Raw genomic sequence first — 14017 nt, 5'->3', positions numbered from 1 at the left:
TTTTTTTCCGTTGTTGTTACAGATAATTAACGCCAACCACTATAATACTAAATTTAATTGGGGTGGTGTGTGTGTGTGTGTTTATATATAATTTCTTCCCTCTCTCTCTCCTCTTCATCCTTTTATATTTACCTCTTTCTGTCTCCTTCTTATCTAATGGCTAAAGTGTAATATACATACATACTCTCACATCATATATATATATATATATATATATATATATACATACATACATACATATATACATATATATATATATATATATATATATATATATATATATATATAAATTTTGATATCGTTAAGATATAAAAAGAGTTTAATGAATCGCCCGCATTTACGAATAATTCTATATACATATATAAATATATATATTTTTTCTTTTTCCATGTTTAAGTTTCTTTATTTCTCATTATTTCCTTTTATCATCCTATTTTGCTTTCCTAATTTCTCTTGCTAAAAACCTACCCGCCTGCAGAATAGATTTTGATATCGAATATGATATAATCTACGCATGATAAATAGCAGGAGAGATCGTTACAGGAGGGAGGCATAGAGAAGAAATCTCTTCCATATTTTCAGGCTGATAGTTTTTCAGTGGGGGAGGTTTTTGTTTCCTATTCGGATAGATAATAATAATAATGATAGTTATAATGAAAATAAAACCGTACACGAGAAGAGACAGTCACATCTATATGCTTTAATCAAGACCTAGTTTCTCCATGCTATACTTCTCTGATGCGAATGTGTATGGATGGATGTTTTTCTCTTTCACATTTTCTCTCTCCTATAGTTAGCTTGTTTGGATTTAAGAAAAAGCAAGAACGACTGAGTGCTTGTGTGTCTGTCTCCGTGTGTGTGTGAATGCAAGTATGTAGATTTTATGTATATACGTAGATGTATGTATGTATATATATTGTATACTTCTTGTATGTATGTGTGTATGTACGTATATATGAATAAAGACAGTTGTATAGGTGAAAAAAGGGGGGAAATTTTGGTGACAGTTCTAGGGAATGAGGTCGTTTTTTTATTTGGTCAACAACAATTTTTTTTCTTTCTGAAAACGTCGCTCTGAGAGGAAATATTTCACCATCCTTATTCCGATTAATATCGAATTAGAGGCGGAAAAATCAATTGCTATTCCATTACAAATATCAGAGTTCATCTATCTTCTCTCCCCCTCTCCTCTCACTGTGTTTTTCCCTCTTTTGAAAATAGTGTGTAGGATCGTATTTTCCTGGAAATCTACCACCAATACTTTTCAATTACAGCCTTCAGTACCCCTCTCCCCCATCCACAATTCAATCTATATACCTATATATTTTATATATAAATATATACGCACACATATACACACATACACACATCCAATGATATATTTACCAATCAGTAAATGCATCAATGAAAAGAACATGGTTTTTTTTATTCGCGTATCTAATTTACTTCTTGTGTTGGATTCTTTAAAAATGGTGAATTTCTGGATATAATTCATCGGATTCTTTATTCAAATTCTACATGTCTGATGTATGACAGATTATTGAGGAGTTTTTTTATTTCGCCTATCGGTGCTAATGTGACTTGGTTGTATTTCGCTGCTTCCAAGCTTCTTTGTGTGTGAGTGTAACAAGCCTACCAACCAACATGGGCCAGCAGTCGTCATCACCATCTCATAGCGCCAACGACTCTCAGAAATTTGAAAGGTCTTCCAGTTACCGGAAGAAGAAAGACAGTTGTGATATCGGAATTGTGAATGCCGCTGCTGCCTCGCCATTATCGGCTCCGAGTTTGTCGCAGAGTACCGGCTTCAAATCAAGTAAACCCCCCGACCTACCTTCCACACATCGGCAGCTGCTTCATCACACCGAACACGACCAACAACAGACTGAACAACCTCCACTGCCTCCAACACCAGTAGCCAAACAGACCACGGATAGTACCCTTACTGGCATGGTTACTGCTGTTAGTCCGCCCCAGCCGCCGCCTCCCGTGGGGCCGTCGGCACCCCCGATGGAGAGAAGGTCCTCCTCTCCAGCCCATCACAATCACACTTCGTTAGCGGGTGCCCGGGCTGGAACCGCTGGACCTAGCGGTGCCACTAACGTCAACACGGCCGCTACTGCCAATATGTGTCAGGTGAGAGACCTAGATTATTATTATTATTGTTTTTATTATTGCCATTGTTAATGTCATTTTATCATTTCCTATTTATTGATACCAATAAACCTCTAGCTTGCGATTTGATATGTCCAAGGATACGTTGCATATTTTATAGTCATAATTTCGTTACATCTCGCTACCTGTGCATTAAATGTATACATACACATACACACAGTATATATACCCATCAATTTATATTATACACAACGCAAATCCTTCTAACAACCGTTCATCCACACATGTTTACCATTTTATGGCATTTTCAGGATTTATCTTTCAGTTCTGCAGCTATTGGAGCAGGGTCAGTTACCTTGACCATGTGGCTTCAACAACATACCACCCTATATTTAGATTGTATTGATTGCGTTAGTAAATAAAGGGCAGCGTTCAGATCCCCCACAACCAAGTCCTTCCAGCTGACGATTGGTGTTCATTAAACAGTTGTATTAGATTATCAAGAAGATTACTTAATCAAAAAAACAACATCGACAAATTCGAATAAAATATTTTAGAACATTTAATAAACCTCTATTGATAATGTTGACATTTGTCTTTCGTTGACAGGAACCGTTTGCTTCATCTGTTACACGATGATATATTACTCTTTGTGTATGTATGAATACCTCTTTATATTGTTATTCATTCACCTACTGAAAATTAGTCACATGCCAAGATGTAGACGGTAGGAAACCGTTGGTATGGAATTGATATTTTAGTTTCCTACATACGAACCAGACATGTCATGGTAATCTTCATTCAGTTGTATCTCTCACCTGCGTTATAAGAGCTGATGACCATAACGACTGTCATATATTCAATTATCATGATAAAGGGTCTTTTACCTACGTGACTAAATGTATGCAGCTGTTCACCCTTAATAGCCACCTAATTATTTGTCTAAGTCTTCCTCCACATACACACACTTCCAAGAACCAATATAGATGTTCTGGTTGTTAGACATATTGGTGGAAATTGTTCTCAGGTGTTCGTTGTTAGGTAAGCCTTTGGTTGCATTCTTTCATGTCTGGTGTATTCTAGGAATGACATCAAGGAGTGAGAGGTTTTCATACCATACAAAAGTATTGTTATATCAAACGTTACATACACTCGTAATTAAATTAGTTGCCATAATGTCTTCAATTTCTAATACCAATAAATGGCTGGCACCCTAATAATAAGGTTATCAACGCTAAAGAACTTGAGTAATCTCTTAGTAGAATTTGTTGTAGAACTATTAAACAGTACACAGGTCAGCTAGTTTTGTTGACACATGTACTATAATAGTACGTCAAAGTACCTTTAGCGTAAGTTTTGGTATAATTTGGTCTTAGACTTTTGTCTTGTGGTTCTCCAATGTATGAATGAATGATTGGTCTTAGCAGTAAATCTATATAATAATGATCAGTTTTTCTTCAAATTTGTACCTCACTCATAATTACTTTCATCAATCAGCTACATATCTTAATATGATGATAAAGATACATAAAACTGTTTGATCCTTTGACGTGATCCTAACTTTGTACTTGAGTCATTTTTCACAACAAAGGTGGAAAATTAATTATTCTGTTCTAGCCAACTGGCAAGAACATAAAATGTAACATACTCTTGCAAGCAAGTGTATTATATTTTATATATCAAATTTTGAAGGTTCTCATATCCAATTGGTTAGGCAGTTGATTAACCAAAGTTTTTTTTCAGTTTAACATCAGATATGCTCTTCTGTGATGGAAGGCTCTTACCTGAGGACTCTTGGAACGTTTATACACAATAGGCGAATAGATACGCGCCATTTGCTATTGTTGTTTTTGTCCCATGTCAACCTGATCGTACAGGCTTAATATTAAAAGCATTTCAGCTGTGACAGTATCTTATTGTTAAGGTTTAGTGCATATAAGACTACGTAACGGCGTGTCAAACATGTCTCCTTTTTTTAAAGACGTTAGGGTATGATTTGAGGGAGTTTTTGATTGCTGTTTCGTACAAGTAGAAGGACTACGTAGATATTTCGTCTTATAGCTCGTGTACATATATTTTTATATTGCAACTGTGAAATTGTTTCCTTGATCCATTGCTGAAACTTCTTTTGATCTGTGCTTTGTTTATTGGCAAGGTTATTTTACTCCACAGAACATCTTCACATGTTCGTCCTTCATAAAGTCAGCTGGCCATTGTACACAATATATCAATAGTCAGTCTAAACCACCAACAATATTGTTCTGCCTCTGCTCGATACATTCAAGTTTCTGGATTATTATTAAATTATTCATTGGTTTCTAACAGTTAAGATTAAATTAAACTCAACAATCAACATATTCTCTTTTCTCTTGAGACAAAATACTTGCTTGGATTTTACAAAACTAAGGCTTCATCTTATTGTTGTTTATCCCGAATCAGTTCTGATCAAACGTTCCTGCTTTGACTATCATACCATATTATTTTCAGACTGTATCCTTGACTACATTATCCAATGTGTCGTTACTAAGGTGTGTTTTGTAGAGGACGTTGGCAATTATTTCTTGTTATCTTACAAAATCCTCCATTTCACTCATTGTTATCGGATACAAAAGTTATTGTCTTCCATGCTGACCTTCCCTAACCAAGAAGTTTTGGCTCCACTCCTCTTTTTACCCACTGTCAATGCTTCTTCTTGGTACCAACTGCCACAATACCAGTGTGGATAGGTGGTTGGTACCTTGTCACCACCCCAAAAAGATGTCTGCGGTCAAATTTGGTCATTAAACAATAGCATGTCCTTCTGTAACAAAGAATATGCAAACCAAATCTCCCTCAAATTATATCCCTCCAACTTTAAAAAATCACGGACACATTGGATAGATAACATTGTCTTTGATATACTGTCTAAAAAACTGGATGGTCACGACTGGAATGCTTTCGATCAGAGATCTCTTCTGTATGGATTGATCTGGAGCTAAACAAAAACGATAGTTGTCAAATGTCATAGTTGTTTTTAATACTGTTGTGACATTATTATTATTATTGTTATTATTTCCTTTTCACGTTGTTCAGATTAATTTGTTAAGTCTCCTAAAGTTAACAATGAGGGATACAATTGCGATTGATGGTGAGATAATATGCTGGATTGCAGAGCCAGCATATAAAGAGCATCGTTTCGTATCATATGGAAGAAAAAAAAAAACGTTCTTGTTGTTTAATCCCACATGAGATCTGAGTGGGGGAGACATTATCAAAGATACTCAAACTGTAACCATTCCGTCTTTATTTCTGGCTGTATATCTAGAAATATGTTATCCAACGCGTCCTTCCATTTTTTCATAAGATAGTAGGGTATGATTTGAATGTTTTTTTTTTGCTGTTATTTCTAGCAGGTCGAGCGAACATGTCGAAGCTCATACGAAAATGTGTTAAAACACTGGTCACTTCCAGTGTCAATGCCCAACACCTAACCAAGCATGTGTTTTTGTGCTTTAACCCCGAGTGAGTACCGATCCAGTTGACCTATGGGCAAAGGTGTGCCAGTTATGACCATCTTGTCCTTTATTCAGACACGTGTATCTAGGACAACTACATTCTCTTATCCTGGGTCTCCTTCCTATTTTGTTTTAGACATCGAGATATAATAAGAGGCAGATGTTGCTGCTATTTTAAGCAGAAAAAACTACTGCTTTGAGACACCTTTCCTCAGTAACTCTAGAAAGTGCTGTTGTGAAAATTGCTGTTATCATTTGATTATGGATATTACAAGAAAAACAAAGGCTATATGTTCTGATCCATAAAAACATTAGTTTATTGGTGTTGTTTTTTTTAATTAGTGTGAAGGACTAGAATAATTGTTTGTTTTCTAAACAACCCCCCACTTTGGTTTTCAGTGTAGGCTTCCCTGTCAGATAAAGAAGAGTATTTTCTTTCTAGCCTTGGCTCTCTTGCGGTTTAACTCCGAGTTCAACAGCAGACCTACAAATCAAGAACATTCCAGTCATGACTTCCTCTGTTTAGATGCATCTAGAACTATATCATTATATATCCTCTTCTCTTGTTAAAATAGTAGGGTGTAATTTGGGAGAGATTTAGTCACAGGGTAAATGACTGTGCAGAGGTTACCCTTGTTGGGTCATCTCTGACACTCTTCGTTTGATTGGTGGATCTGTTACTTTTGATCCAGTTACATTTGAGAATAGTTTGGCTCCTGAAGACAATCTGTTACATTTCATTGTCTTCAATATCCAAACTGTTCTGAATCCTTTCAAATGTGTGTGTGATCCCTCAGCAGTAATTGTTCTCACCTTACCCTTTTTCCTGCTTCACAAGGTAAAATAAAGTTGTCATATATTATGAATACAACACACACACACATATATTTCGTGGTTAGAGGGTTGGACTCATGGTCGTCAGATTGTGGTTTCAATTCCTGGGCTGGGTGATGCGTTGTATTCTTGAGCAAAACACATCATTTCATGTTGCTCCAGTCCACTCAACTGGCAAAAATGAGTAATCCTGCAACAGACTAGTGTCCCATCTGGGTAGGGAATATTTACGCCATGAAACTGGCCCTTATGAGTCAGTATGACTCAAGAAGGTAACTTTACCTTACTATATACACACATATATATATATATATATATATACATGCACATCATCATCGTTTAATGTCTGCTTTCCATGCTAGCATAGGTTTGACGATTTGACTGTGGACTGGCAAACCAGATGGCTGCACCAGGCTCCAATCTGATTTGGCAGTGTTTCTACAGCCAGATGCCCTTTCTAACGCGAACCACTCCGAGAGTGTAGTGGGTGCTTTTACATGTCACTGGCACGAGGGCCAGTCAGGCAGTACTAGCAACAGCCATGCTCAAATGGTGTTTTTTACATGCCACCTGCACAGGAGCCAGTCCAGTGGCACTGGCACACCATAACAGTTGGACATGTGTGTTTCTATTTCTCCATTTTTTTTTCTCTACTTGTCTATCCTTTCTTTCAGAAGAGTGAATAGTCAAAATGTAAAAGACATTTCCTTCTTTTTTTTTTCCTATTTTGTGACCACCAACCTAATACACTTGTGTTTGATTTTTTTTACATTGTCTTTGTGTATTTTTTGCATATTCCCTAGTAGTCCTTGGATTAAGGAATTATTGTTTTTTTGTCTGTCCTGGTAGCTCTTGGATCTAAGAATCATTTCGTGTCTAATTAGATTTTTTTGAAAACCTCTGCCATCAATGTAGTAGTTGTTCCCCAAGTTGACCCTGTCTCAGCTATGTTTATGCTCCAGTTGTGTGACCATTTTTTTGTTTTTTCATATATCTATGATTTTCCAATGTGTCCTTCGCTTTTTTTCTTTTAAGATGGTGTGATTTGAGAGAGACATTGGCAGCTGTTTTTAGTAGCTTAAATAACAACATTAGCTTATCTACCACTGTGTTCTCTCCAGATGAGAGAGAGTATTTTCCAGTTTTGATTTCCTTGATCTTTGGTGCAGCTGTCTTTCTCTATCTTACCTCTTTAGCTGCAAATTTTTTCAGCCAAAATTGCTGTTAACTGCTTCCAGTAACAGTGACAACACCAGCAGTACACATAGAGTTGATCTGTGAATAATCTTAATACCGGTAATCATGTTTAAAGCAGTGAAATATTTTCAAAATATCTTTAATGTCCATCAACCCCATTCCTTAAACAAAGGACACCCTATATGGTTGCTCACCGTGTAGAGATAGTGTCTAAATGCCTCACAAATCACTCACTTCTATCTTAAAACGGAAAAAAAAGATAGTTTGGTTACATATGGAGTGATTTTGAACCATAAGGTTATTTGTTGCTGCTGTTGCCCTGGATCAATTCTGATCCAGCAGACTTGTGATCAAAGACATTTCAGCCATGTACATCCCATCATAGAAATTAAATTGACCCTTTAGCATTTAAACTGGTCGTATCTGGCCCCAAATTTTCTACCTGTTTTATGTTCAAACTGGGCAGATCTGGCCTTTCACACCTACCTAAGAATGCCATTGTAAAGATATACTATCACATCATTGAAATCTCAAAAGCTTCAAGATGGTGCATGAGTAATTCAATTCAATGTGAATAAATAAACATTACATTTGACAAAATAATGTGAATACTGTTTATCGTTTCTGTGCAGCCTGGTACCAAATGATCTGTAGCCTGGTACTAGTCTACAACCTGGTGGTTGGGGACCTCTGGCCCAGTACTTTCTTAAGGCATGGCCATACTGGGCAGTTGCCTGGGGTCCTATAATGTTTCTAAGATAGCTCCGTCGTGGCCTATAACTTCTGTTATGTTGCAGTCAACCACTCTATAGTCATTTGTATATGGTCATCTTCTCCAGTCTCTTGTAGTATGGTAATCTGTATAGTAATATGGTCATTTGTTGTTGACTGGTGTTGCTCTGGTTAGGTTTAGCTGAATTCTTCAAAGCCTTAACTAATTGTAGTATAGTTGACTTATGTCGCTGTGAAATCCATGACATGGTGTACCATAGTACCAACATAGTATACAGTGCAAATATGTAATGTAAACATTCAAACATTATCAATATCTTTCCAAATCCTGCTGCATTTCACATGGAATTTTTGGTCCTCCAAATTCATCTTGAGAAGTCATCTTGATATATAAATCGACCTACCATATCAATGGATGTCTTGTTGAGATACATGATTGTTATGGTGATGATTTGGTCTGGTTTTGCTGGTAATATTTGTAGTTTGTTCTGGTTGTGTCAGGGTTGTAATATTGATAAGACATTGTGTATTGTTATTGACACCCAAGTTATCATGGATTGTGCAAACCTGTGATCACAGGTATTCCAATCATGACCATCCCATCTTTTTCCAGGCATGGTGTGATTTATCTATTTTCTTCTATTTTTAAGATCGTAGTATGTGATTTAAGGAGATTTGGCTGATACTCAGCAAGTGGTGTGACCATGTAGAGCAGTGTTGCGATTCCCAACCTTTTTACTTCTGGGGAACTCTTGAAATGCATTCCATGTCCTTGGGAATCCTTGTACGTGAATTATAATATGCCTTTATTAATCCTTTTCTTTCTCTTTTATAAAGTTAAATTTTACAAGAGATTAAACAAATCATGTCTTTGAAAGGTTTGGCAGTTCTAAATCCATTAGATTCCACAAAGAAGATTTAAGAAATTTTGCGTTAACGAAGACCTTGTTTAGACAAATTCCCCTACAATTTTTTATTAAGAGTTCATTTTCTCTGTAGGGTCTCCTTGCCACCTATCCAGGTCGCTTTGCTGCTGCGCTGGTATTTTGAAAATATTGTGCGTGTCATAACAAAATTCAAGAATATAAAATTAACACAATAATGACTCAAAAATGCATTTGCATATAATTAACCTAATTATCACTATTTCTCACAAAACTCCCTAATTACCTCTCACAGAACCCTAGGGTTCTTGAAAACCTTGGTTGGGAAATGTTGTTATAGAAACTTTCTTGTGATATTGTTGCAGTGTTGTGGTGTTGGTGGTTGTTTGCAATATTGATAGACTATTTTGGTGGTGTTGTGTGGCCCCTACATCAGCTTTGATCAAGTAGTTCTATGATTGAAAACATTTCAGCAGCATCCTTTTTAGATCCAACTAAGATTCACATTGTCAAAATGTGCCCATCACTCTTCTTAAACAGTAAGATGTGATTCATGGGAGATGCTAACCTATATTATTTCTAACAGGTTCAGTATCCACATAGAGGCTCACTTGTTGCCTTATATATTGTGGGATTCTTTTAGTTGATTGTGCTGTTGGCTGTTCTGATGTGTTGTGGTATGGTTGTGTTGTTGTTCTTTCATGATACTGATGGGCTGTTGTTAGTGGTATGTTGTGTGTTTGTGGTATTAGTGATCTATTCTAGTGTTACCAGTTGTGTAGTTGCAGTGTTGGTGGTCTCTTGTGCTGTTGATGGTTTGTTGTGTAGCTTTGGTGTTGGCGCCATGTAATGTGGCTGTAGTGTTGGTGACATACTGTGGTATACTTGTGTTGTTGGGAGTCTGTTGTAGTTTTGGTGGTCTCTTGTGCTGTTGCTAATCTGTTGTGTGACTGCGGTGTTGATGTCCTGTTGTTGATATGTGGTGTGGCTGTAGTGTTGGTAACATACTTTGTATGGTTGTGTTGTGAAGCTATTGTGATGTTAGTGGTGTTAATGATACAGTTTGTTATGGTTGTGTTGTTGTTAGTCTATTGTGCTGTTGATGGTCTGTTGTGTGGCTGTGTTACTGGTGACATACTCATACTGTGATGGTGTGGTTGTGTTGTTGGTAACCTGTTGTAGTGTTGATAGTCTGGTGCATTGTTAATAGTTTGTTGTGTGGCTGTGGCATTAATGATATAGTTTGGTATGGTTGTGTTCTTGATAGTCTGTTGTGATCAGTTGTGTTGAGTTGTTGTGTCAGCATTATAGTCTCAGTCAAGTTGTATTGTTGATGTCACAGTTGTTTCGTTAGTCTTTTGTTATGTAGCAATATCACCAGTGTGGTATGAATGTGATGCAATGTAACCTTGATTTCTTATGTAGGTGGTCTGTCGTTGGTGTCCATGATAGGGTGTAGCTGTGTTGTCAGTGAATTGATACAGTTTGGCTGTGATCTGTTCCTGTAGGTGGTCTGAAAATTTATTTGTCTGATTCTGAGTCATGTTATACACTTGTCTGTAAAAATTCAAGTATTACTTAAACACTCCTATATCAAGTAACTATCTGACACTGTTGCTTCCATCTTACCCTAACAGTATATAAATATATGCAGGAAATGTATATATAAATACAGCTAAATCATCACCTATCTTTGTTCCATCTTGCTGTATATTATGTTTTTTTTAGCTAGTATTTATTTACTAACTCTGTCACCTTTCCCATATGCTTTTAAAGACTGTTTTAAATGCCCTCTTATCAGTTATGCTAAAGCTTTACCGTTTCTATCCCCCACCAGTAACATTTCTTTGGTAATTTCATCACATGAAAGGAATATCAGTGCTTCTTTATTTTATCTTTTACGTATTTGTTTGTTTCATAGAGAAGTTATTAACCATTTTCAGAAAGTCTGTCATAATATTTTCATATGAAAGACTTCATCTCTGCTAATGGTGGTGGCAGCTTCAGTAGTGGTGGTGGAGTTTGCGCTAGTGTTGATTGTGTTGTGAGTGGGGGTGAAGGTGGAATATGGAAAAGTTATTATCACTTTATGGAGAGAACACAACACAATGTTTTTGTAGAGCTTTGGTAAATTCATTATTCCAGGTGAATTCCTGTCTTTGCAGTAGCAATGGGAATGGCAATAAAAAAGGAATAAAAGAAGGTGGATTGTTTTTTAATGATGTCTGAAAGGAGACCTAATGATTTGAAATAATTGTTGGCATTCTTCCATGAACTATCATAGTCATGTGACCTAACCATACACCTACTCATACAAAATTAACAAAGACTGAAATAATCCCTAAGGTTTCTTTACAATGTTCAAGAATTCCTATTCTTTCGGTTTATTTTGTCATTGAATGAAATTTTGGTTGCTTTTTTTTTTTCAATTAGGTCCTTCTTATTTTACTGTGGTTTTCTTATTTTTTGCTATTGTTTTAAAATGTCCTTTCAACATGATATTTTTCTTTTACTCTATTATTTCAATCATGGATTAGTAACCATTCTTGGACTCTGTCTTCAAGGCTTTTTTGTCACTTTTATTGCCCTTTTCCCTAAGTGCTTAGTTTGGCATTTATTTTATCAATTTCTGTTTATCAAATGACTAGATTTACCAGAGTTATCTTTATTTTACAGACTTCAAGTAGTGCAATGTATTTACAGTTGTAGACACAGAAGCTTGTATGCTCACACATATATCCACAGCTGGCTTTTATGCAACTCCTCTTTATCAAATTTCATTGACAAGGCTTTAAGTGTGAGACTATGGTAAAAGATATTTGCTTAAAGTGCTGTACTGTGGGGTTGAACCTAGAATCACATGGTTGTAAAACAAGAGTCTTAACCCTTAACCACGAAGCCATGCATGTACCCCTTGTACATGATACAAATTGATACCCTTTAGTCCACAGGTTCTCAAACATTTTCTTCAGATGTACCCCTTCATCTAGTGTTGGTGTACTCTCTTGTGAAGAATAAAAAAGAAAATGATTAGTTACCATAGAACAGACAATAGAAATGTATTATTTGGTGAGCCAGACAATTGTACCAAGCTCTGCTGTCTGCTTTGGTATGGTTTCTATGGCTGGATGTTCTTCGTACTGCCATCAACTTTACAGAGTGTACAGAGTGCTTTATGTGGCTCCAGCATTGACTGGGCCACATCAAACCTATGGTGTGACATATTTTCATGCACTTATGGAAACATAACAGTTTTATCTTACATATAATAGTTTAACCATATGAAAGGGTTTTTTTTTTCCTTTTAGGCTGAAGTCTCAGATATTTTCATTTGACATTTTTGTGCAGTGGGGGTCATTCTTATGTCAAATTTCAGTTTTGTTTTCCAAGCTGTCAATTTATGCTAAGTGTGTCTGCAACTTTGGACATTTGCACAATAACCATGAATTGATGTTTTTATAGCTGGCTTTTTTTTATGTATCAATCATCATTGTATCATTAACTGGGACTGCTGTCAATTTTTCAGCTCACTAAGCAAGAGACAATTATTGTAAGGTCACCACTGAAATGTTATATCAATCTTGGAACACATGACATTTAAGTTTTGCTCCTAATTAGACCAAAATAAAACTAATTTTTCTAAATTTCTTATAATCCAATCGTTACTTGCAAACGTTGACTTTAAATAGGAATATACAAAACACATGCTCAAATTAAGTAAAATTAGTAATATTCATGTAGTTTAGCCAATTGTTGCTGCTGCTGTTGTTTAGTTCCCAGATCAGCTTTGACAGTGTAGGTTTATGATTAAAGGCATTTTGTCTGTTTTTCTCTCGAATATTCCTTATGTACTTTCCTTTTCAAGTCTGTAGTGTATAATTTGCTGGAGATTTGGCTACTGTTTCTAACAGGTTGTGCTTTTATTTCACCTGTTAACCAGTTGTTGATATCACAATTTATATTTCCTTCTATGTTAAGAATGATGTCTTGTTATACTTTGAGACTGGATCTATATTTTAGAAAGTTACTATGTAGTGGCAATTAATGGATTTGAAAGCATATATATATATATATAGGGAGAGAGAGAGAGAGAGACAGACAGACATGCATATTTTAATCCATATATAACATTCTCTGTAATGTTGGGGGTAGGATATGATGTGCTCAGTCTGTTGGTAAAATGGTTTGAAGGGCACCCAGTTGTAAATCCACATGAAAAACATATGTCTACACCTATACAAATTGGTGATTTTCTCTGTTCCTTCATGTCTCCGTGATGACAAAGGACTGTCACAGAAGATGAAATACATGCACACATGGTGACTTACATACACAAACACACACTCTCACAATACAGACATATAATAACCATTATTATTACATGTCGCTTGTATTAAGAAGTTTGTTTCCCAACCACATTGTCCTGAGTTCAGTCTCAGTGCATGGTACCTTGGGCAAGTGTCTTCTACTATAGCCCTGGATCAACCAAAGCCCTGTGAGTGGATTTGGGACATGGAAACTAACAGAAGCCCATCGTGTGTGTGGTACCACAGCAAAGCTGTAGTGCAATGACTGGAACAGGTAAATGACAAAAGATACACACACACACACACACACACACACACACACAATATATGGATAGTTTTATTAATGGTTTATTAATGAAAAGATTGAAAAATGTTTTATGAAGTATAAAAAGGTAGGAAAATGGCAAATTTGATATTTCACAATAATTTATGTGATGTATAATTACAGAAAGGG

The 14017-nt window shown here is 36.1% G+C and overlaps 1 protein-coding gene across 2 annotated transcripts in view; it reads left to right on the top strand.

Annotated features, from left to right (window-relative positions):
• The first annotated feature begins 297 nt into the window (after nucleotides 1-297).
• LOC106870810 (SH2 domain-containing adapter protein F) overlaps nucleotides 298-14017 on the top strand; it is a 137191-nt gene continuing 123471 nt past the window's right edge. For both annotated transcript variants that reach the window (XM_014917025.2, XM_014917024.2), the window contains exon 1: nucleotides 298-2136. In XM_014917025.2, coding sequence (XP_014772511.1) covers nucleotides 1645-2136 — 492 coding nt within the window. In that variant the 5' untranslated portion in view covers nucleotides 298-1644. The remainder of the gene's footprint in view (nucleotides 2137-14017) is intronic.

This window comes from Octopus bimaculoides, chromosome 15 (genome assembly GCF_001194135.2).
Source record: "Octopus bimaculoides isolate UCB-OBI-ISO-001 chromosome 15, ASM119413v2, whole genome shotgun sequence".
NCBI lineage: Eukaryota > Metazoa > Mollusca > Cephalopoda > Octopoda > Octopodidae > Octopus > Octopus bimaculoides.
This window is presented reverse-complemented; position numbering and strand designations above follow the sequence as displayed.